The following is a 23,953-nucleotide window of genomic DNA, read 5'->3' as shown; positions in this document are numbered from 1 at the left end:
CCCATGAAAGTCTCATATGTCTTGGGTGGCAGAGCCTATTTAGAGCAGGCAGGTTTGGGGGATCAGGGGTGCCCCCTCCCTGCCCTCTAACACTCGGGAAACCTCCAGGATCTGAGTTTTACTTCCTTTTTTTTTTTTTTAAGATTTATTTATTTATTTATACAAGCACTGGGTACACTCAGAGGCACAGGAGGGTGAGAGAATTCACCAGAGCCAGAGCGGGGAGCAGAGAAGGCAGAGGGACCAAAGTACACTGCTGAGGGGAGCAGCGGGCGGCAGGAGAGGTCTGCGCGCCATGCGGGACCCTCCTCCTCCGGTGGCCGGGGAGCAGCCGGGGATCGAACCAGCGCTGCAGAGGCTGTGGGCTGCTTTGCAACCCAGCGCTCAAGCGCTGCGCCACCGGGGAGGCCCAGTTTTACTTCTTTAGGCAAAACTCCAAGAGAAAACACATGTTGATGGGGGGTGGGGGGAACGAGGTGGTGCAAAGCCTGGAAGCAGCGGGCTCGGCAGGAGGGGCCTGTGCAGGGAACCCCAAGCGCAGACCAGCTCGGGGGTGTCTCTCCGGCCGGGAAGCAGCCCCGGCGCAACCACCCTGGACGCGCCCGAGCCCCGCCCCGCGGGCCAGACCGCCCCGCCCCCCACGTGCCCCAACCCCGCCCTCTCATTGGCTCTTTCAGCCCCTCTCCCCCGGGTTAAGGAGGCCGCAACAGGACCGTGCCTCTGATTGGCCCGGGGGCGCCCATGGCTTACTCTGATTGGTTGCTGGGCCCCACGCCCCCTCCCTTTCGGCTCCGCCTCACAGTTGGGCCATACCATAAAAAATCGGAGGGGGAAACGTGTCTCTCTCAAGGTTTCTCTTTTGGGCTACATTGTCCTGTGTCACATGACAACCTATTTATGCCATTAAAAGTAGATATAATTTATTATCATGGTGTAAGTATAGGTGCATTTTTGTTTACTCCGACTCAGGGGCCCGACGGGATGGCCCGCTCTCCCCAGCTCGCCCTGGTGGTACGCTCCAGGCGGGGCCCGCCGTCCGCAGCTCCCGGGGGGGACCCGCCTGCCCCGCACGGCTCGCGAGTCCGAGATGCTGCAGCGGCTGCCACCTGCGCTCCGCCGCGCCCTGCTGGCCCGCTGCTGGAGGGGGACCGGGTGAGTGAGCGCCAGGCTTGGGGGGCCCGCGGTGGGAGCTTGCTGGCCGGGGCCCCGGGGATCCCTGGCGCCCCGCGCCCGGGGCTCTCCACCTGCCGGGTCCCGATCGGGTCCGCCAGGGGCTCGCTCCGCGGGGGTCGCGCCTCCGGTGTCCTCCGCCTCCCTCCCGGCCTTCCGCAGCTTCCCCCACTGGTAGCCTTCCTTTCAAGAGGGGGACCCCGTTTCTCAACCCTGTGGCTGGGTGGGGGGTGCCCCCGGGGCCCTTGCAGCTCCCAGGCTCGGAAAGTAGCTCCTTCCCTTGTGGGCCTGAGACCCCTGGGGCCTCGGGGTTGCCCAGCCCCGGACAGCGCTGCTTCCTCTACGGTTAGCGAACCCCGCTTCTCGTCTCCCCATCCTGAGTCTCACTTTCAGGACCCCCCAGAATCCCGAGCCTTCCTGGGTTTCTACCTCTCAGATCCTTTCCTCTTCCCTCCTTTTCAAATTAAGTGTTGGGCAGAAAAGGGGTGCCTTGGTTCTGCCAGGTGGGATGATATTCGTGGAGTGCTTATAATATGTCAAACGCCTTGCTAGGTTGTTGGCACGTGCCTTCCTGTGAACATTAAATGAGTTACTACCTGTGACGTGCATCACCGTGCTCAGGACACGCACAGTGGCCAGTTAGTACCAGGATCTTCGTTATCACAGTTATTTAAACTTGAGTGCATTAGATATTTTTCTGCCAAATTGAGGCACAACTGTCCCGCAATCCCAAATTTGCAACCCTCCACACCCCCCACCCCTCCACCTGTGGAGTTGAGAGTTCCTGCTCCCTTGACCACACAATGGCAGATGTTATCAAAACCCCTCCCTCCCTGGGGTGGAGTGGGCAGGCAGGCAGAGCACCTGCGGGGTGCACAGTCTAGCGCGGCTGCCCTTGATGAGCCTGCCAGTGTTTCTGTCCATCTCCCTCACTGTAGGGCAGCCCCCACCCCCAATTTTAGTTGTGTTTGCCTGACCCCTGGGACTGTGACCTGCTGTTTCCCCTGCTGAGCTGGGCCCTTTCAGAGTTAATCAGTGTCTTGGGGCATGGCATAGGGCGCTCTGGACAGTGAGTTTCGACATTGCTGTGTGTCCTGTGTGCGTAGGCACTGGAAGGGTGAGACATGGGAGGGAAGGAGTCCTCTTCCACATCACTTGGGGCCACACCTGCCACACCCTCAGCCTGGGCCCACCTGTGGGTCTCTGAGACCACCCGTCTTAGACCCTCAGATTCACATGCTTTCTGAGTACCTGCCATGTGCAGGTGCTGCACTGGACACTGGAGGAGGGGCGTCCAGGGGCTTTACAAGCGGATGGGGTCTTAGAAGAGTTTCCCATTTAATGGGGGAGAAGACTTAGACTTTAAAACAACCAGGGAAAAACCCTCTACTTGAATGTGGAAAGCAGTCCCTGTTCTTTACAAAAGGCAAGAAGAACCTATGGTAACAATGATGTTTATCCGATAATCAAGTGCCACAGGTGTGCCCTGTGCCCACAAGCATGGTATTACTGCCGTTTTCCTTGGACAACTTGCCTGCCAGTTCCGGCTGATGTGTAGATGTCTGGCTGAAATCAGTCTGTCTGACGCGAAATTCATACTTAGAGTTTCAAAGCCTCCTGGGTAAGGAAGAAGCAATTGCAAGGGGGAAAGTGTTTTGCAACCAGAAGCACAGGCTCAGGTTACCTCTTTGATACAACAGCTGGCCCTGTGCCCTAGATGGGTTTCTCAACCTCAGCACTATTAACATTTTGAGACCCGTAATCCTGTAATCCTTTGATGTGGGGTTGTCCTGTGCATTGTAGAATGTTTAACAGCACTTCTGGCCTCTGTCCACAAGACGCACTCTCCAGTGAAGACCAAAAAAAAAAGTGTCACCAGATATTGCTAAATGTCACCTGGGGGACAGGATGGCTTCTAGGTGGGAGCCACAGCTGTCAGAGAACAGCTTCAGCATTGGGGCACTCGCTCCCTTAGTCAACAGGTGTTTCAGACACACCTGTGCTTTGTCACAGACATGGAAATGGCAAGACAATTTTAGGACAGTTTTAGTGATATCTTCCATGTCTTGGACTCTAGTGTGAGAACAAATACTTCCTCTGAGGAACTGGTACGGGTGATGTCATGTGCAGTTCCCTTTTTGCTTGGGGTGCCAGGAGTCTCAATTTTGAAAAATGTACATGATTGTGTATTTTTTACTTAGTATATGTCCATTGTGAAAAATACAGGTAAAGCAAAGCAGGAAAGAACACAAAAATCATCTGGAATCTCACCACACAGAGGTGACCATCGTCATTTTGATTAATAGACCTTTTAACTTCTGGGGGAAAGTGTATGTTTTTAAACAATAACAGATGAGGCGCATCTGCAAGTACTTTTGGGTGGCTTGCTTTTTCACTTCAAAGACCTGTCTGCCTTACTCTATGTCCTGGCACCTGGCAGGCCCTTCACCGAAGGGCTGATCTCAAGTCTTGATGTAGTCGCCCCAAAAGCTTGACCACCATGCATGGCCTAGGGATGGTCCCAGATGGCGGTGTCTGCACTGACCTTTGATGAGGGTTACTTTACTTAGCTCTTCAGCAAACTAGGATGTTTCTACCCCCATTTCAGAGTCAACAACTGAGCCCTTGGTTGTTAAGGAAAACTGGTCCTATTAGGTCTTAAGCTCATAACCACCCCCCCCCCCTCCAGTTGCCTCCTGTCGGCTATGAACCTGACCTGCCCTTTTCTGCATTTCATCAGCTTTATCATGGGTGTCCTTGGTTTGCTCTGCAAATTCTCTTTGGAAAGTCAGAATACATATTTATATTTATATATAAATTTAATAAAAGAACTTGCCCAGGTACATAGATTTATAATGAATGTGCATTTTTGTCTTTCACTTGTTCTTACACCAGCCCCTGCTGGGTGCTGGGGGTCTGACTGGCCCCCCAGCATCAGGCATTTGTGGGCTGGAGACATCCAGGTTACTTGACCAGTCTGTGCTGCTGCAGGTTCCTGTATGGAGAATAACGATAAATGTCACCACCTTCTAGGATTGTTTTGGACATAAATGAATTCACATATGAAAGCCACTTTGAAGATGGTCCAGCACCTAGAACACTCAAGTTTGTCTTCCATCATTATTATAACCCTGACCCCTCCTGGTGGGCAACATCATGGAGTGGGCAACCCCGGGCTGAGCTGGCCATGCAGTGACATCCCTATGACCTTGGGCAAGCCACTGCCCATCCATGGCCTGGTGAGGAGGAGGACGCTGTCCCATCAGTCCCACTGACCCTGGATCTGTGAGGTTCATGGGCGCGGTGTCAGTGTTTCCTGCGTAGGGGATGCCCAGGTTCAGATCCACTGTCACTTAACAGGCTGTGAGCATGAGCCTGTGACAGTCTTTGAGGCTCATTTCCTTCCCCTTCGGATGGAGGGGATGTTTAAGCCTCCCTCCATTTCTAGAGTCAATGGGAGAATCATCTCCCACAGCACAGGCTTGAGCTGCCCAGGTTATTTTCTCACCTCCCCTGCCTGCCCCTTATCTCAGCGATAAGGATTGGCCTTATCAGGTCCCAGATAGCAGCTGGAAGAGCCTGGAAGCTGAGTGAAGCAAGGGTGATTACTTTCTACTCCTCCTGACCCTGACCCCAGTCATAGGGTACTTGCGTCCAGCCCCTCTGTTACTTAAACACTGGCCTCAAGCTCTAGTCCTGGAGGCCTGGTTTTGCTGCTGATGCCACTGGTGTGCTGTTTTACTAGGGTTTTCTCTCAGGTGCTCCTGCAGGGCTGGCTGGGCAGTGAGTGGAAGGGGCTGGGAGCACCAGTGGCTGGGAGGCCTAGAGCAGGGTTTGAGCTCCCCGCTGAGGGACCGGTTGTGGAGGGCTGCCTGGGGTCTAGCAAATAGAAAGGGTGGGACAGGTTATTAGCAAAAGAAAAACGAATTGTTTCAGGCTCAGCCACCTCCCTTTGGCAATGTTGTAGTGCTGATTTCTCGCCAGGGGGTTGATTTCCACTTGATTACTTTAAAATTCCTCTTTGGGGAGAGGCTGACCCAGCAGTGAGATGAGGGCTTAAGAGTTGGTGGAGGTTGGCAGGAATGATGCCATTTGGGGCCTGTTCTTTCTTTTGAAAAGTAGGTGAAGAGCATCCCACGCAGAGGGGCCCTCAAAAAAGGCCAGGACTCCAGGATTGCTGCTAACAAGGTTGGGGGTACGGGGTGCATGGTGGGAGAGAGGACTCTGGAGAGCTCAGAAAGGATTCTGAGTCTTTATTGTAGAGGAAACAGGCCATCAATGTGCTTGCTAAGTGAGAGGGGCTTGGAGACCGTGGATGCGGGTGACTGTCTCTGGCCCAGGAAGGAACTGATGGTACCTTGTCCGGCTGTGGCCCAGGGTGACCTCAGAGCCCCTTTGTCCCCCTCTGTAAATGTCCGAGGATGCACTTGTTATAGGACAGGCTCCTTCCAGCCCTGATATTGTCTGTTGGTAGATGTTTTGATGTTGGGGCTTTTTAGTTCCTGGTTGGGGAGGGAAGCTTGAGCGCCGGCCCAGCCCCCCCAGGGTGCCTGGGTGAGCAGAAGGGGCACTCCAGGCTGATAGGGAAGCTGAGTCAACTGTAGTCTCTGCCTGTGCCTTCCCGAGGGAGGAGACTGGGAGCTCCCGCAGGCAGGCGCCCAGCAGGTGTGTGGGGAATGCTGGGGAGTGGTGGGTGAGCTCCTTGGAGCTGGTCTGCGTTATCTCTACCTGCCTGCAGTGTGGAGTGAATGTGTGCTGACTGCAGGAATGAATGAGCGAATGAAGGAGGAACGCGGGTCCTCTGAGAAGGGCCTCACAGAGCCTCATAGAGGCCCCAAGCCCTGGGAGTGATTCATCTCCACCTTCCCGAGCCATGGACAGGTGCTCTTGCTAATCCCGATGGCCCGTGACCCTGCTGCCATCCCGGCCGAAAAATAATTTGACCTGAGTCCCTGGATTATATTTGGTTTGAGTTGACTCAGGCTAATTTATGAAGTGCTCTGTTTCCTGCCACACTCAGACTGACAGTGAGCCTGAGCCAGAGCCAGGCTTGGAGAGAGCCGTGGGGCTTGCAATCCCGGGGTCATGGTGGACCCTGCCCTGGGAAGGTGTGGAAAGCCCGAAAGCCCGTGGCATTTCTGTTTATAACAACCTGGGAGGGAGCTGGGAGAGCTGGAGGGAGCCGGGAGGGAGCTGATAGCCACTACATTTTAAGCTTCTGCCCCAGGATAAAAAGATGGTTTTGTTAAAGAACAAAATGCTACCCATGTGCATTTCAGGACAGCACCCCCATATAACTAACAGGGGTGAGCCCAGGCCTCCTACAAAGTGTGTGTGTGTGTGTGTGTGTGTGTGTGTGTGTTTGGGGGGGGGGCGGATTGTGGTTCCAGGGTAGGACCAACAGGTTGTTTAGCAAAAGGTTGTTTCTGGCAGAGTCAGTCTAGGGGAGGCCGAGGGGTCTTGCCGAGGGGTCTTACCGTGTGGATGGGCTGAGATGGGGCCTCCAGAGTGCTTGGTTTAAAATTCCACTAGGGAAGAGGCTGAAACTACCTTAGGTGAGGTGGTGAGTCTTGGGGTTTGGCACAGACAACTCCACTTGAGGTCATTTTTTTTTTCAGGACTTTATCCCAGCAGTAACTTTATCCCAGGGGTACTTGCACCTCACGGGGGCTGGGGTGAGGGGTGGGGGCAGCGCTTGATCTTGTGGGGGTCTGGGAATCAATTTGCTTTAAAAACCCCACCTGCTGGAGTAACCTTCTGGAAGACATTTACAGTTTTCTTAGAAAAACCAAGAGCAGGAGGGGCGAGGAACGGTGAGCACTTTTATCCTTACCACAGGCCTGCCAGGGTTCTCACTGTCCGGGTGAGGACGCAGAGGCCTGCAGTGTTTATAATCAGGTGCTGAGGCCTCAGGGCTGGTGCTTTGGGTCTCCACGTGTCTGCTTTGGGAGCCCAACATGTCTGCTTTGTCTACTTTTCACATCCCTGGAACAGGGGTCCCATAGGGGTCTGGTGGCCCACCTGCTGGCCCCAGCCCGATACCCCTAAACAGGGGTTCTCGCTCCTGGCTTAGAGGACGAGGCCATGTCTGGTCTGCTGATGTGTGGTGGAGGGCTGCTGCGAAGGTCCAGAGAGAAGCTGCCGGAACCTTCCAGATGGCCCAGGGGTAGACACTGACCTCCCCTCCCCTAGTAGATGCTCAAAGCGCCTCTCATTGTGGGTAGAAAGGGAGGAGGATTTTTATGTATTGAGCACATACAAGTTAACATTGATCTCTTCAGCTCCCCACACTAAGCCCTGGAGATAGATGTCACCTGTCACCCAGGAGGAAAGTGCCCCTGGACCAGAGACTGGCCAGGGTCACCCTGCTAGTGGGGAGAGGGGAGGCACAGGATTGTGGCTTCCCTGGGCCCAAGGGTGAGGGGGTGGCTGTGGCCTGGGGGTGGAGGTGGGGAGAGGAGGGACAGGTCACTTGGTCCTTGGGGATCTTGGGCCACTGGCCCTGCCTTCCTCCCTCTCAGCCCCCATTCTGCTCTGGGCCTTCGCTCTCTCCCCTCCGCTTGGAATGCCCTTCCCAGCTCTTCTCAAGCCTCCTTCAGGTCTCCTTAGAGTCCACTCCTCAGAGAGGCCCCCCTGACCACCTCCCCATACGCGATTTTGTGTGGCCTGTCTCTATCGTGTTTATTTCTTGCCTGCACCCCCATTGGAGGTTGGCTGCGGGCAGTGTCGGAGCTGTCGGGGTGCTCTCTAACCTTGCGGGATGAAGGAGGCCCCTGCCCTCCGGGCCCCAGTCTGTGTCCTTCCTCCTGACCTCCCAGGCCAGGTCTTGGAGCTTCTGGAACTCTTCCCAGGGAAAAACAAAGTATCTGTAACACTGAGCCATGTTGTCCTCTTGTTGGCTTGAACAACCTCCAGGACACCGGCCTCATGGGGTCACTGAGGCCGTGAAATGAGGTGAAGCCCATGTCATCGTTTTGTTGAAGTGCAGACAAAATCGTAGCGGGGCCTGAGCAGGCTGAGAGCTGCTCCCCTCCGGCCGCTGGGCCGCCCTGTAGACAGCCCCTTCCGCCCCCTTTGAGGCTAATTCTCTCTCCTGGCTGGTTCCTTCATGCCTGAGCCTTGTCTGGCTTAATTCCTCCCGTGCTCGCTGCTAAACCCTTTGCCTGAGAGTAAAGCACCCACTGCCGTGGGTTGGAGCATGTAACACCCTCTGAGAAGGCCCCATTGTTTGGGCTTCCCCAGCCGCTGCCTGGAGGCCGACACGTGCACACAGGGGAAGCACACAGGGGGTTCCCCGGTCTGGTCTGGCCGCAGGGTGTCTATGCCAGCGGGAGAGGATAGCTTGTTTGTTTCTGGACTCAACTCCAGAGTTCTCCTGACTGTGATCTTGAATGACTCATTTTCCTTTTAGGACCCGAATTGCCTTACTTCATAGGGGCCTGCTGGTGAGGCCCATCCTGATGGGGGATGGGGGGCTGGGCACCAGCTCTAGCATGGCCCTAAAGTCCCGGCTCTCCCCCCAGGCTCCCTCCTTGAGACCGCAGGCCTGTGGGGGGTGGTGGTCAGCTGGGGCCCCTAGTCGATGAGCTCGTAAGGCTCACGATTGAGTGGGAGTTCTTGAGAGTCAGTGCCTGGAATCAGACCTGGAGCCCCCAAACCAGCCCTCCCTGAGCACGGCCTCCCCGGTCACGGGCTGCACCCGGGTGTTCTTGCCCTTTGTGCCCTTCATGCCAAGGGCATTTCAGCTGGTCCACGTGCTGCGGAGACAGCCCTGGGCTGTTTGGGCGAAGGCGCGTGTGGGAGCCTCCTCAGTAAAGGCACGAACCCTGTCGCTGTGCAGGACACTGGGGCATGGTTTGCAGCTGTGTGTTTAAACTCAGACAGCTGTGTGAGTTTGGTGCGATTATTCTCACCAAAGAAACAGAGGAGGCAGGCGCGCCCCAAGGACACACAGCGCAGGGCTGGTGCATGAGCTCGGGTTTTGGACTCCGAGACCAGTTCTTGCAGGGCCCTCCCCCAGGGCTTTGGTTGCTCTGGATTTCAGGATTTGGGTTGAGCCAGGACCCCTGCTGGAGAGGGAGTGCTTGGGTGGTGGCCGCTGCTGACCTGCCTCTGTCCCCCTCTGTGCCCCAGGCTGCAGGGGCAGCGCGCCTTCTCCCTGAAGGTCGTCAACGAGCCCGTCTTGGCGTTCACGCAAGGCAGCCCCGAGCGAGATGCGCTGCAGAAGGTAATGGGGGCACCCAGAGGGGAGAAGGGCATGGGGTAGAGACAACCCTCAGCAGTCCCCGGGATCCCTCCCCTGCTGACCGCCCTCCCCTCCCCCTCCCCAGCCTCCCCCAGCCTTGGAAGAAACCTGGAGCGTGGGGAGGGGCTGGGAGCAGCAGGGTGCCCACCTGGTCACTTTGGGGTCTGGGGTCAGGAGTTGTAAGCCTGCAGATGTTTTATGTTGAAAAACACTTTCCCATTAGTTGCTAGTGTTTTAGGAATTGTGAGGTTCTGCATACGTTGGAGGCATTTTTAAAAAATCTTTTTGTGGGACTCCCTGGTGGCGCAAGACGCAACCTATGAAGCTGTCCGCAGCCTCTGCAGCACGAGTTCGATCCCTGGCTGGCCAGGGAGCTACCCACATGGCGCAGCAGACCTCTCCTGGCTCACCTGCTGCTCCCCTCAGCAGTGTATTTCAGTCAATCCGCTTGTTCTGTTCCCCACTCTGTCTGGTGGATCCTCTCATCCCCTGCGTCTCTGGCCTGTACCCCAGCTCTTGTATGCATAAGTAAATAAGTCTTTAAAAAAAATCTTTTTGTAATGGGAAGACCTAGTGATATGGGAAGCCACAAGGCTGGGGGTCGGAGGGGACCAGCCACTCAGCCACCGCCCTGCCCGGCGTGGGCCCCTGCACACTCTGCTGCGTCTGGGTGCAGGGGGGAGAAAGGGCTCGGGAGGCGCCCATCTGCTCTGCTGTCCTTCCTCAGGCCTTGAAGAACCTGAAGGGCCAGACGGAAGCCATCCCCTGCGTGGTGGGGGATGAGGAGGTGTGGACCTCGGATGTGCGGTACCAGGTGTCGGTGAGTCAGGCCCTCGCCCTGCATCCGGGCTCTCCCCGGCAGGTGGCACGTGAGCCTACCATGCAGGGTCTGTGCGCCAAAGGGCTTCGTAGGCCACTCCCAGGTCTTGAATCCCGTGCACTGGCGTAAAAGTTCCACAAGCCACTGTAAGTTATTGCGATGGGGACACTGTCTGTGAAGCTGCCCTGCTTCTCACACGGTGAGTGATGTCACCAAGTCATCACGATGTGATGTCAGAGCGTGGGCTTGTGATGTCACCAAATTACCAGAGAGCCACACTGCCCAGCTGGGACTATGTCCTGTCCACAGCAAGAAAGACCCTGAGACCCAGCATTTCCTGCTGGATTTCCCCAAGGTGGGCTAGCATGGGGAAGCCAGGCTCAGTCCCCATGAGGTCACCAACCCTTGCCCCCTGCCTGCTGGGAGTTCATCAAGCCAGGAGGCCGGGGGGGTCCAGGAAACCCACAGGCCTCTAGGTTGGGGGGTGTAAAGCAGTTGGGATCATCATGTCTGGCTCTGCCCAGAGGGGATACCGAGTAGGTGTGTGCTGGGGTGAGGGAGATGACCAGGGCCCCCACTCTGAGGGTTGCAAGGACCACCTGGGACTGCAGCAGCCCACAGGGGCATCCTGGAGCCTCTGCTGGGGGTCCAGCCCCAGAGGATCTGACACTTAGAGCCTCAGGCAAGGCCTGGGATCTGCAGGCTTCAGGCCCATCACTAGGCATGGTGGACTACAGTTAGTCTGTGGGGCCAAGGAGCTTCCCATTAGATGAGTAACTGGGGCCTCGATCAAGCAGGGTACTCAGTAATGACAGCTGCTACTCACAGGGCACTTGGGGGCCAGGCAGGAGTCCCGGAGGCAGTGCCCATCCCTGAGCCGCAGCCTCACGCCAGACCCTGTTGGGGGAGCTTTCACTGACCTGCCTGGTTGTCTTGTCTGTTCTGTGAGACAGAAGTTCCCCTCCCTGGGGGGAGACATGGAGGAGGGAGGTCAGATTACATAAGCCCCCCCCACTTCCCCACTAGCAGGGGCAGACCGGGTCAAGCCTGTTTGGCCACAAAGTCCACGTTTTCCCTGCAAGGCTGTGGTCCGCACCTTTCTTCTGGGCTACAACGCTTCCTGGCAGGTGCTGCGCCACCTCCTGATCTGGGTGTTGGGTGAGGGGAGGCTGGAGAAAGCTTTATGGGTTTGCATGGGGAACAAGTGTGCTGCCCTGGCACTTCCTGGGCAGTGACCTTCTCTCTCCCCTTTTAGCCCTTTAACCATGGACACAAGGTGGCTAAGTTCTGCTATGCAGACAAGGTGAGTCCCTGGCAGCTCTAGGTGGGGGCTGCTGTCTTGGCCTGCCCTGGAGCTGCTGGCATGGAGGTGGATGTCAGTCACCTGAGGTGGGGTGGCCGGCACTGAGGGGCCCTGGCAGGTGTCTTTGACGGGACTGGATGTGCAAGGGTTGAGCCACAGGAAAGTTGCCTGGAGCACAGCGGGACGTCCCTGGGCTGCCCGCTGGAGTAGGAATGGGGGTTGATTTAGAAGCTGGGTGGGGGGATTGATGATATGCTGGGTGCAGAGCCCAGCGGGGAACTGGCATCATGGGAGGCCAGTGAGAGGAGCGGGGGGATTGTGGCAGGGGCTCTGGAGCCACTCCCTGTGGTGATGAGGAAGTTGGCATCTTGGACGCCAGTGGCAGGTCTACCTCTCAGGCTGCAGTTCTGGCCTGGCAAGGCCTGGGTCCTGGACCTCAGGGCTGGAGGCTCTGAATGATGGCTCAGGGCACCAGACCCCAGGGATAAGGTGAGGCCTGATGAGACTAAGAGACGGCAGAGCAAGTCTAGCAGCTGAGGCTCTCAGCGCCGAGTCCCTGGCAGGCTGCCCACCTGCGGGTCTCTTAGACTTCTCTGGACTGGCAGCAGGATAGACTCTGAACCTGGGGTGGCTGGGCTGGTGGTGGACAAAAGGTGTCTGCAGCTGTGGGGAGGGCCAAGGGAGTCAGGGGTCTCATCCTCTAGGTAGAGAGGGGCGCCTGGATGTTCTCTCCCTTGCTCATTCCCCTGGGACCCTTCCTGCTGCAGGAGGGAACCCCCAACCTCTCCCTCTTCACTAGGCCCTGCTCAACAAAGCCATTGGGGCCGCCTTGGCTGCCAGGAAAGAGTGGGACCTGAAGCCTGTCACAGACCGGGCCCAGATCTTCCTGAAGGCGGCAGATATGCTGAGTGGGCCGCGCCGGGCAGAGGTCCTCGCCAAGACCATGGTGGGACAGGTGCGCCGCCTGCAGGGGGTCTCATGGGGCGGGAGGCCTCGTTCCTCATCCAGTTCAGACATCGCTGACCAGCCTCTGGGTGCGAGGCTCTGTTCTGTATGCCTGAGCCTGAGGTGTCTGGAGAGCCAGGGCCCAGGAGAGGGGCAGAGAACATAAATCTCAGGCAAGAGCTACCGAGGACACCTCCCTCCCCTCCAGCGCCGTCCCCTCCCAGCCAGGCCTCTGCTGTGCTTTGCCCGAACCAACAGCTGCCCTGCAGGGTCCAGAGGCTCGGTCAGATCCTGGCGCCCTGAGTGGAGTCTGACACCTCCAGCAGTCACCCCAGACTGGGAACCACTAAGTCTCTCTGTCACTGAGAGTCCCATCCCAAGACCTGAGCCCCGACCCCAGGGCCCTTTGTGGCCAGCCTCTGCCCTTCCCGCCAGGCCACCCTGCCCACCGTGGTGTCATTACTCCGGACCTAGCCAGACTCCTGGGCGCCCTCAGCCCCCGTCCCTCTGCCTGGAATGCTCGCTCTCTCTTCCCTGCCCCAGGAGCTCTTGCCCGTCAAGGGCCAGCCCAGATACTACCTCCTCTGTGAGGCTTCCAGAGCCTTCTTTCTTGTCCACAAGGACAAGTCTCACCCCTGTGCCCATTGCATTGGGGTGTCATGAGTTCCTAGGTATTATGGCGCCCTTTCACACACTTTTGGGAGATTGTGACCGTGTATTAATGTTTTCTGACTTTCTTCCTGGAGTCTTAGAAGGTCCTGATAAATGATTTTGGGTGAGTGCAGGTTGAGTGAGGAGTGGTGCTGGGGAAAGGAGCAGAGGCAGAAAGAGTTTGTTTTGCCCTTTTCTTTTTTTAAAAAAAGATTTATTTATTTATGCATATAAGAGCCGGGGAGGAAGCAGCCTTCCCCATCAGCCCAGTGCGCTTCCTGGTCGCAGGCCGGCTGTGAGAACGCCTCTGCTGCACGGAGTTGGGGGGCCACTCCACACCCTACCTGCTATCTCCTGCTTCTCAGCAGCCCCTGGGGTGGGCGTCAGGCTCTGGAGTGTCCCAGGTGTGTCACACCTGGGCAGGAGGAGTCACACGCTGTGAGACCAGATTCAGGGGCCTTGTTATTTAATTAAAGACTTGAAAGCTTGTAGGAGGCATGGTGGCCACTTAGAGCTGAGGACAGCATGTCTGAGCCTGGTAGGGTGAGTGGCGGCCAGTGACCCTGGGTGCCAAAGAGGAGCTGCCCCATCCTTGCCACCCAGAGACCTTTCCTTGAGGCTCACGTTCACCATCAGGAAGAACAAGGCAGTTTGAAGAAATGTTTACAGTTGTTGGGTCTTTTTGTCCTTTCCTGGGGAAGGAGCTGCCAGCAGCCTGCACACAGTCCGGGGCGCAGGATGAGGGCTCGTAGGGGGCACGTCTGCTGCCGCTGACCCTGGCCTCCTGCCTTACAGGGTAAGACAGTGATCCAGGCCGAGATTGATGCTGCCGCTGAGCTCATCGACTTCTTCCGATTCAACGCCAAGTTCGCCATGGAGCTGGAGGGGGAGCAGCCCATCAGTGTGCCTCCCAGCACCAACAGCGTGGTGTACCGTGGGCTGGAGGTACCCATGGGGCAGGTGCGGGTGGGGGCCGCGGGCTGGGGGTACCCACGGGCCGGGCGCAGGAAACCTTGACCTTGGTCTCACCATCCCTCCCCCACAGGGATTCGTGGCTGCCATCTCCCCCTTTAACTTCACTGCGATCGGCGGCAACCTGGCAGGGGCACCAGCCTTGATGGTGAGACTGGGCAGCGGGCGGAGATGGCTGAGCTCATCAACACTCCCATCTCTGTAGGCAAGAGACCACTGGACCCCTGGGAACCCAACCCTCGTGGTGGGGGATGCCCACAGAGCAGAGGCAGGTGGAAAGCCTTGGGGGTCTGGCTGACTCGGACCCCACACTCTGGTCAACCCAGGGAAGCCCACTTCTCTGGGGCAGTTGCCTCATCTGAAAGTGGGACTAGCAGGGCAGAGCACATCCGGGGCTGTGGGGAACGAGTGGTTGTGTGTGACGCTGCCACCCGCAGGTGGGACTCAGGCTGGGCTTTGTGTCTGGCACCCACTGAGCGTGGGGATGATCGGCGGTCATGTTGGGGAGCTTGCTGGGGACTCACTTGTCAAGCTGGTGCGGCTAGGAAATGAGGGTTGATAGGGATTTGGGCTTAGTCTGTCTCCAGGCCTGTGGTCCGAGAGTTGCTGGGTGAAGGTGAGTACCCAGTCGGGTGGGAGGGTGGGAGGAGGCCAACGAGTGTTGGGAACCCCTGGCCCTACCCAGGGTAGCCGGTAACTTAGAAGGATGCCTGTGCACTGGTCTGTCCTGCGTCTGCGCACAGACAGATGCGCTCATGCCCAGGTGCCTACGTGCCCCGTCCAGGACACGTGCAGAGTTCTGTGAGCACTCGTCCTGCCGCACCCAGGGACATGGAAGCACCCAGAACATACCTGCCCACAGGCTGCCAGCAGGGCGAGTGGGCACAGGCTTCCAGGCTCAGGGAGCCTTGGCCAGAGCCTGGGGCCGCTGGGCAGGGTGTGGTCTCACTGGCAAGGGCTTTGAGATCATGGCGCCTGGCGCGTGCAGATGAGGGGGTCAAGTAGGAGGCATCCTGCTCTGAACGGGAGCCCAGGAGCTCCAGGGCAGGGGTGGCGGTGCCTTGGGGTGGGGTGAGAGTCCGGGCTGCTGATTCCCTCCTGTGAGCCCTCTCCCTACCTCCCGGGCAGGGCAACGTGGTCCTGTGGAAGCCCAGTGACACCGCCATGCTGGCCAGCTATGCCGTCTACCGCATCCTCCGGGAGGCTGGCCTGCCCCCCAACATCATCCAGTTTGTGCCAGCTGATGGGCCCACATTCGGGGACGCTATCACCAACTCAGAGCACCTCTGTGGCATCAACTTCACTGGCAGTGTGCCGTGAGTCCTGGGGGGGGGCAAAGGGGGGGTGAAAGGGACATTCACCAGGCACCCGCCTCCTCACCTCGGGCTATGAACTCAGAGGTCAGAAACCAGCTGTACCCATTTACTCGCAGTGTGACAGTGGGCAAGTCACTTCCCCCTTCTGAACCTGTCTTTCCATCTGTGCAACTGTCGTGGTGATCCCCACCTGGCAGAGCAATCGTGAATGAGTTAATGAACAGGAAACAATTTCACAGGCTGGAAACAGCTGACAGACGTGTGATATTTCTGATGCCACCTCTGTCGCTGGATAAAAGCTTGGATGAATTGGGGGAAGAGAGTCAGGAAAGCTTCTTGGAGGAGGTGACATCTAAGCTGAAGCGTTGGCCAGACAAGGGGAGTGGGGAGCGTATTCTGGGAACAGGAACAGCATACACAGAGGCCTGGAGGCTAATGCTTGTGCTGGGAGGTGGAGGTGGTCCCCCAAGGCTGGAGTCTGCTCCAGTACAGGGTGGGAGGGTGGGGGCAGAACTTGGTTCCGTCACGACTCAGGCTCAGCAGTGAACTTGTGGAATGGACGAGGTCTCACCTCTTGGGAGATGTAATCCGGTGACTCTCAGACCCTGTAAGCCTGCAAAGGTGTCTGGACGTGCTCCCAAAGCAGACGGGAGCCACAGAAGGTGTCATACAGGAGCAGTGGCTTAGCCAGAGTTCTACTTCCAGCAGACATTGTGAACGGTAGGTCTCCTGCCGGACCTGCCAAGTGGCTGTTTTCTTTGCCTCCCGAGATGGACCAACCAGTACATTGGGGACAGTGTCACATAAATACCCAGATGTTGGTTTTTCTTGAGAACCTGGATGCTTAGGTCACGGGGCCTGCGTGTCCACACGGCACCATGGGTGAGAGGTATGTGGGTGCTCTCCAGCTCCCTACCCTCCCAGGCCCTGGGTTAGACCAGGTCTATGCATTCCCTGGGGTCCCCCAGACCCCAGCATTTGCAGCCTCGGTCTCAGTTGATGGCTCTGGCTGGTCTATGCAGAAGAGCCGGTGACAGGAACAGGAGACAGCCTAGGCCTAGGAGGCCGTCCACGTCCAGGGAGGGATGTTGGTGGAGAAGGGGCCGTTTCGAGTGAGGAAGGACCCCGGAGACCTGATCGTCCATCTGCAAGGTCAGGCCAGCAGGTGGGGAGGTCAGAGGCATGTCCAGGCTCACGGAGGTGGGCACCCAGAAACCCAGCACCAGAAGACCTGGGTGAGGAATACGGAACCCTGGAATACTTTGAGTTTGAGATGCCCAAGGGGAATCTGGGTGGGGATGTGGGGTCCGCACTCAGGTTTTCCAGGTGTCCCAGAGGACCCTGGCAGTGGCTTCTTAGGCCCTCTGCTGGGCCGCAGGCGCCCCTGCACCAGCACTGGCTGGGTGGCGAGGGCGGCGTTAGAACTGCTGAGGAGGGCTGTTTCCCAAAAGGCCCGCTGTGTCTGCTGTGGGCCCCGCGGGTCCTGCCTGCTGGCGGGGAGCAGTCCCTGTTTGCCATGCTCTGACAAGCAGCGAGCTTATAGGTAGGAAAGTCATAAATTAGCATTAGCTACTGTGTCACCTGCTCCCCGGCGATTAGCATTTTTATTGTTTTGTGCTGCCGCAGTTGGTCACACTCAGCGCAGGGAGGAGGCAGGGGGAGCTCTCTCTCCCAGGACCCCTCTTGGTTTGGACCCGGGAGCCCCAGGCACTGGGTGCCCCTCAGACCACAGCACCATCTGTTCCCCATCAGGCACGGCTGGGACCCCAGCATGGTCCCCCTTTAACTCAGCACGGGAGCTAATCACCGCCCAGCCTGCCGGGGTGCAGTGGGGTATCCTGCCAGGTCCCAGATGAGAGCAGAATTGGAGGCTCAGAGAGGTTAAGGCATTGATGCAGGTCACACAGCCGTGAGTGTCGGAGTCAGGACTTGAACCCAGCACCACATTCTCAAAGCCGGTGCCTTTCGCTGTGTGGGCCTCCTTGCTGCCTCCCCTTGCTACCTCCGCACGGGCACAGAACTCCACATGGGCACAGTCTGTTTTTGCTGCCAGCTCCTTGCCCCCCTCCCCTCACCCCCCTGACCTCCGCTGTGCTGAGTCGTGGAACTCGGCTTTGCTCAGAGCTGGGTCATTCTCCCTGGCCCTCCTCCCTGGGCTGTTCGGCCCCTTCCTCTGCAGAGCTTGCTCCTGACCCACAGGCCCTTCACCCCTCAGGGTCTGAGTCTGACTCCCCGACCCCCACCCTGTCCTCTGCTTTCAGCACCTTCAAACATCTGTGGAAGCAGGTGGCCCAGAACCTGGACCGGTTCCGTACCTTCCCTCGCCTGGCTGGAGGTAAGCGCCCTCTCCCACCCCCTCCCCTGTGGGCCCAGGAACCCCTACCCCCCAGTCATCAAGATAGATGGAGGGGGTGATGCAGCCTCTGCAGGAGCTGAGAAGGGGGGGCTTGTATGGACTGTGCCTCAGAAGGTACATTTTCTCATTCATTCATTCCCTTGTCCCTCATTCAGCAAGTGTGTGGCTGGGTAGGCACGTCCTGGACCCTGGGGCTGGATGCACAGACCCAGCCTGAGGAACGTTCTGGTAGCAGAAGGCAGACAGTAAACAGGGGTGGTGTCTGCTATGACTAGGGGTGGGAAGAGCAAGAGCTGGAGGAAAGGGGCCGGCGAAGACCCCAAGGGCTGGGCGTGGCGGGTCGCCTGGGGTGGGAGCCCCTGATAGCCTCTCCAAGGAGGAGCTTTGGAGCTGGGAGCCGATCAGCTGAAAGGAGCCGGCCTCACCAGTGTGTGCGCGGGGGGGAGTTCGGGCACCAGCCCCTCCGTAGGACTCCCTCGAGGGTGGACGCACTGCCAGGTCCGGCAGCCATCAGCCAGGGGGGCTGTGGCCGCTGAGGTGTGGCTGGTGTGCCTGAGGAAGGGAATCTTTCACCGGTTGAATTTGCATCCGTGTGAGTTTAAGTGGCCGGGTGTGGACAGCACTGGTCCAGGCAGGGGAGGCTGCAGGGCAGAGAGGCAGGGGTGGAATTTGAAGAAGTGAGACCCCGGCTGCTCGGGAGAGAGGGAGGGGGTGGCAGGAGAGGGCACCGGGCTGGGTCTTGTGGAAATACTCATTTTCTCAGTTTCATGGGCAAGGAAATTGGGTGTACATGGTATTCAAGCACCTCACCTGTGGGACTTTTCAGAGCCTTCAGTGCTCTCCCAGGCATTGCTCTCTTCCAGAGATCTCCTGTGTTTCTCAAACTTTTTGGGTCACAGACCCCTTTTTGCAGAGGCCCATGGACATCGTGTCCGTGGAACACACTTTGAGAAAGTGCTGAGACTCCGAGAATGGGCGGACTGTGGGTCCAGGTCCGGCGGAGCTGGGCTGCCCCCAGTGATCTTCTCCTGGGGTGAAGTGGCTCTCAGGGAAGGCTGGACCCCCCCCCCCAGCCCCGAGCCAGTGGGAGCTTGGATGGGGGTGTTGGGAAGGTGAGCCCCCAGGGTCAGCTGTAGTGTCTCCAGCTTTTGGCCCCCCAGGCACCTCGTCCAACCTTTGTGTGACAGGGAACTCGGAGCCCCTTGGGCGAGTGGTCTGGTTTTCTGCCCTCCGTCCCCGAGGGAGAGAGCACGTCCCGACCCAATCCCAGTTCATCTCAGTTTTCTCATCCTTCAGATGGGAGTGATAATGGGTGGTGGTTGTGAGGCTTCAGCAAGACAGCACAGTGGGCTCTGAACAGTCTGGCAGGTAGCTGGTGCTCCCTAACCAGTCAGTGCTCCCTAACCAGCCAGCACCCTCTACCCAGGAGCTGCCCACCCTCGCCCTGTTTAACCAAGGCGGGAAACGTAGGCCTGGGGGGTGATGGGATCTTTGAGGTGCCCTCTCACTAGGGAACAGGGAGCGGCTTCCCCTGTGGAGAGGGAGTGGGCCTATTATGTAAGGAAGAAGGAGGGAGACATGATCATCCATCTGTGAGGTAGGGTCAGCAGGTGGGGGGCCAGTGGCAAGCCAGGCCCCGAGCAGGAGAGTAGCATGGTTCACGAAGGTGGGTACCCAGAAACCCAGCACCCAGAAGACCTGGGTGAGGAAGACGGAACCCAGGCAGGTCACTGAGTTTGAGGCTCCTGCAGCGCATTTGGGTGGAGACACCAGCCCTGGCAGTGGACGTGGGTGGATCTCTCCTCTCCCCGGGTGGGCCCTCGGGAGCCTTGGGTTCTGGCTCCTCTGCCTTTGATGGCGCCCCCTGCCTCGACATTCTCATCCTTATAATGGGGACGCAGGTCCTGATGGCCTCGGACACCTTCACCCGTGGCTGGACCATTCCTGGTACGCCATCTGGCTGAGCTCCGTGCCTCTGCCCTTTCTCGCCTGCCCTGGGGGCTGAGCCCAGGGCCCCGTGGGCAGGCATTGGCAGTGGTCAGGCCCTCGGGCCTCCCTGGGGAACCTGCTGCCCAGTCATCTCCCCACCCTGCCCTTGCAGAGTGCGGTGGGAAGAACTTCCACTTCGTGCACAGCTCGGCCGACGTGGACAGCGTGGTGAGTGGGACACTGCGCTCGGCCTTCGAGTACGGCGGCCAGAAGTGCTCGGCCTGCTCGCGCCTCTACGTACCCAGCTCGCTGTGGCCGCAGCTCAAAGGCCGGCTGCTGGAGGAGCACAGCAAGATCAAAGTGGGCGACGTGAGTGGCGTCTCCAGCCCTGTGTGGCCCGGGGGGGGAGTGGTGGGGCTGATGGGATTGGAGACCCTGTGTGCAGAGGTGCGGGGAGGGCCTCCCTTTATCTCAGGCCTATGGCGACTCAGCTCTTCTGGTGTCTCCCTTGCCTCCAGCCTGCAGAGGATTTTGGGACCTTCTTCTCTGCCGTGATTGATGCCAAGGTAGGGCAGGAAGCAGGGGCACTCCTGGGGGCCGAGGCCTGGTCTGGGTAGAAGAAGGAGGGGCCCTGACCAGGGAGCAACCCAGCCCCCCCGCTTCTAGCAAAGGCAGCTCAGTAGCCACACCCCTAAACCCCCTGCTTTGAGTTTTGAATCATCCAAAGCCAGAGATGAAGTCTCCTCCCACACGCTGCAGCAGGCTCAACAACTGCTGCAGATGCAAGTGTCCACACCCGCATGCATGGACACATGTGTGCACACATGCACATCCCCAAACATGCTCACAGATCTTTGTAGGCACACATGTAGCTCACCCATATACGCTCATACATGCCCATATGTGTACACACCTGTCCACACATAATTGAGCCCACTCACATGTGCTCACATTCTGTACACTTTTCTGTGTCTATATGGGCACATGTGTAAACGTGTACATGCAACACGGGCAAACATGCACCCACATACTGTAACCTGAGGACGTGTGGTCACACGTGTGACTGCCTGTATGTTATTTGCGCGTGTGAGGATTGTATGTCAGGATGCTGACAGTCACACGCGTGCACACCACAGTGCACACCTTGTCTGTGCCTCGGCTCAGCCAGCCCCTGGCTCTGGCCCTTCCTGAGGGCCCTGCCCCCTTTTCAGAATTCCAGCCCTTCAGAGACGGGTGTTCCGGGTGAGCACGGTGGGTGATGCTGCTGGGCACAGCCTCCCGGCCTGCTTGACACCGTCTCCCTGCCCTCCCAGTCCTTCGGCCGCATCAAGAAGTGGCTGGAGCATGCGCGCTCCTCGCCCAGCCTCACCGTCCTGGCCGGCGGCAAGTGTGACGACTCCGTGGGCTACTTCGTGGACCCCTGCATCATCGAGAGCAAGGACCCCCAGGAACCCATCATGAAAGAGGTGATGGGCAGCGGCCGAGGCAGAGAGGACCATGTCGCTGAGCCCGGCACACACACGGCCCCTTAGGTGGCCTCATCCCGTTTCACAGATTAGGAAAGTGAGGCCCTCAAGGGGAATGTCTCACACCCAGTGGGAGCAGAGCCAGGACCTGAGCTCCTGACCCCTCGGCCGGCGCTCTGTCCTTGGCCCTGCTGGCCCTGGCGGTGACGTGGAGCTTCCGCTGCCCGCATCCACCGAGCCATCTCAGCAGCCAATGCTGAGCGTGACTGGGAGGGTGGGCACCGTCATCCCCGTTTCACAGGTGAGAAACAGGCTCCAAGAGGTCAAGGCACCTATCTTGGGTGCAGTCAGGGGTGAAGGCCTCCCCCCTGGTCCTGGGCAGCAGGGGGCAGTGTTACTGCTGGACAGTTCCCGGGCCAGCTCCTGCCAGAAGCCTTCCTTTTCCGAGGGCCTGGACCCTTGGTTCTCAGGGTATGGTTAGCTGGCAGGGAATTTCTTCAGGTCATTTGCTGGGGTGGCGTGGGGTGAGGAGCCGGGCATGAGCTCTCCCTGGGGGGAGCCCAACAGGAGCAGAGCTTGGCCCTTTGGCAGGGGCTGGGTGTGCACTGAGGCCAGGGCAGGGTACCAGGGGGCTTGGGGCACCGGGCTGGGTGTGGCTGACCTGGTGCTGGGGCTTCTCTCCCAGGAGATCTTCGGGCCAGTGCTGACCGTGTACGTCTACCCAGACAACAAGTACCAGGAGACACTGCGGCTGGTGGACAGCACCACCAGCTACGGCCTCACGGGGGCAGTGTTCGCCCAGGATAAGTGAGTGGCCACAGCCCCTGGCGCTAGTCCTGTCCCCACAGAACCCAGCTGTCCCAGAGACTGTCTCCTGGATATGGGTCCTAGTGACACTGCTGCCCCAGGCCTTCTCTGCCCCTGCACTTTGGTCCTTAGTGGCCGCCAGGTGTCCCAGGCACAGGTACACAGAGCCAGCTGCTCTTACAATGCAGATGCTGGGTGTCCCCTATGGAATCTGGCTTTCTCAGGGCTGGGCCTAGGCCAGTGCCTTGGAGCAGCTCCCCAGATCTCAATACCCAAGTGCAGTCATAGGCTCAGGTCTCCCCTCTCACCTTGCAAGGGCAGGATTCAAACCTGGGTCCCATGGTGCCAAGCCTGCGGCTTTGCTTTTTCTTACTGCATGACACTGAGACAGAGTGGGGTGGGAATGGAACCTGAGGGGAGAAGTAGGAGTCTGGGGTTCCCCCAGCACCTGAGGTAGGGAATGGGACCAGGATGGGCCACTCCCTCAGGTGCTGACACCTGGCCCTGCACCCTCCCATCCAGAGCTGGTGTGCTCAGCCCCCTCCAGAGGGCCCACCACCAGCGGCTGCCTGCGAGGTGCCAGCCTGGGCGTGAGGCTTCACCTGGACAGGCGGAGAGCTCTGGCTGAGATGGGTGTTGGGTGAGCTGGCTGCCCTCTGACCTGCTTGTAGGAACGTTGTCCAGGAGGCCACCAAGATGCTGAGGCACGCTGCCGGCAACTTCTACATCAACGACAAGTCCACTGGCTCGGTAGTGGGCCAGCAACCCTTCGGGGGTGCCCGAGCTTCTGGTGAGTGGGTTCCCCTTTCCAGAGGGAAACCCAAGATCCCTCATCTCAAGGCTGGCAGCGGAACAGCACCATTTACTGAGCGCATGGGCCAGGCTGTCACGGCTCCAGCATCCTGACTCGGAGCCCTAACAGCCTCAGGCCAGGGAGCTATTGATCCTCCTCCCACTTCACAGGGGAGGAAACTGAGGCACAGAAAGCTCAAGTGACACAGCTGTAAAAGGGTGGAGCTAGGACTTGGGGTCCAGCACCCACACCTTTCTCACTGTGCTCCAGCTCAGTGCAGCCACAGCCCCTTTTGCAGATGGGGAAGTGGGCCCAGGAAGGGGTGGTGGTGACAAAAGTCCAGCTGCTTTCAAAGCCCCAGGGCTCCCGACCCCAGTCCAGTGCGCCCTCCACAGCGCCCCCTGCTGGCACTGTGTCCTGCCTGCGCTGGCCCTGCCTTACCCACCTCCACTGGCAGGGAACCTTGGCCGTTGTGAACAGTTACTTTTAGCTTCTGCACTGTCTCTTCCATCCCCCTACCCTGTTCCCTTCTGCCTAGAGTGTTTTTTAAGGACAAACAGATCTGTCTTTTCACAGGAACCAATGACAAGCCAGGCGGGCCCCACTACGTCCTGCGGTGGACATCGCCCCAGGTCATCAAGGAGACCCACCAGCCCCTGGGGGATTGGCGCTACTCCTACATGCAGTGAGCCTGGCTCAGCGCCTCGGCTGTCTTCCCGTCAGCCAGAGTACTGACCTCAGCACGCTGGCCCCACACCAGCCATTCAACCCTACTCCCCACGGGGGCCCCCTTTCTGGAGCCGAAGCCCCCCACCCTCGCTGGCCTGTATCTCAGCCTGTCCCACCCTTGGGGTCAGGTGCCGGAGTCTGCTTTGGGATCAGCTGGGCAGCAGAGCCGTGAGGCCCACCCTACTGACCATCCTGAAACTGCCGCGCTGCGGCCCCTGGCCTGGCCCTGCTCCACCAGGACTCAGGCTCAGGTGTGCCTCGGTAGCCTGCCGGGCTGGTGAGCAGCTGCAGGGTGCGGGGGCACCAACAGGCCTTGCCTTCTTCGGTCTGGGCTGCTCACCTCCCTCGCTTGCCCAGACCCGCGTGAGCCAGCAGGTCCCTGAGCCCACCGTGCGCCTTAGCTACCCGCGTGCCTTTCTCCGGGTGCCTGTGTGCCCTAGGCCGTGTGGCT

The 23,953-nt window shown here is 58.7% G+C and overlaps 1 protein-coding gene across 1 annotated transcript; it reads left to right on the top strand.

The window, feature by feature from the left end:
- Positions 1–1,087: 1,087 nt before the first annotated feature.
- On the top strand, positions 1,088–23,462 carry ALDH4A1 (aldehyde dehydrogenase 4 family member A1; the record flags this gene model as incomplete). The annotated part of the gene is made up of 15 exons (XM_084242721.1): positions 1,088–1,152; positions 9,304–9,397; positions 10,143–10,235; positions 11,491–11,538; positions 12,338–12,493; positions 13,930–14,079; positions 14,180–14,254; positions 15,235–15,422; positions 17,684–17,757; positions 19,880–20,076; positions 20,226–20,273; positions 21,021–21,173; positions 21,859–21,980; positions 22,652–22,770; positions 23,350–23,462. The coding sequence occupies 15 exons, from the start codon at positions 1,088–1,090 to the stop codon at positions 23,460–23,462; spliced, it is 1,695 nt and encodes a 564-aa protein (XP_084098847.1).
- Between the last annotated feature and the right edge of the window lie 491 nt (positions 23,463–23,953).

Source organism: Talpa europaea, assembly GCF_964194135.1.
Source record: "Talpa europaea genome assembly, chromosome: 9".
NCBI classification, from domain to species: domain Eukaryota; kingdom Metazoa; phylum Chordata; class Mammalia; order Eulipotyphla; family Talpidae; genus Talpa; species Talpa europaea.
This window is presented reverse-complemented; position numbering and strand designations above follow the sequence as displayed.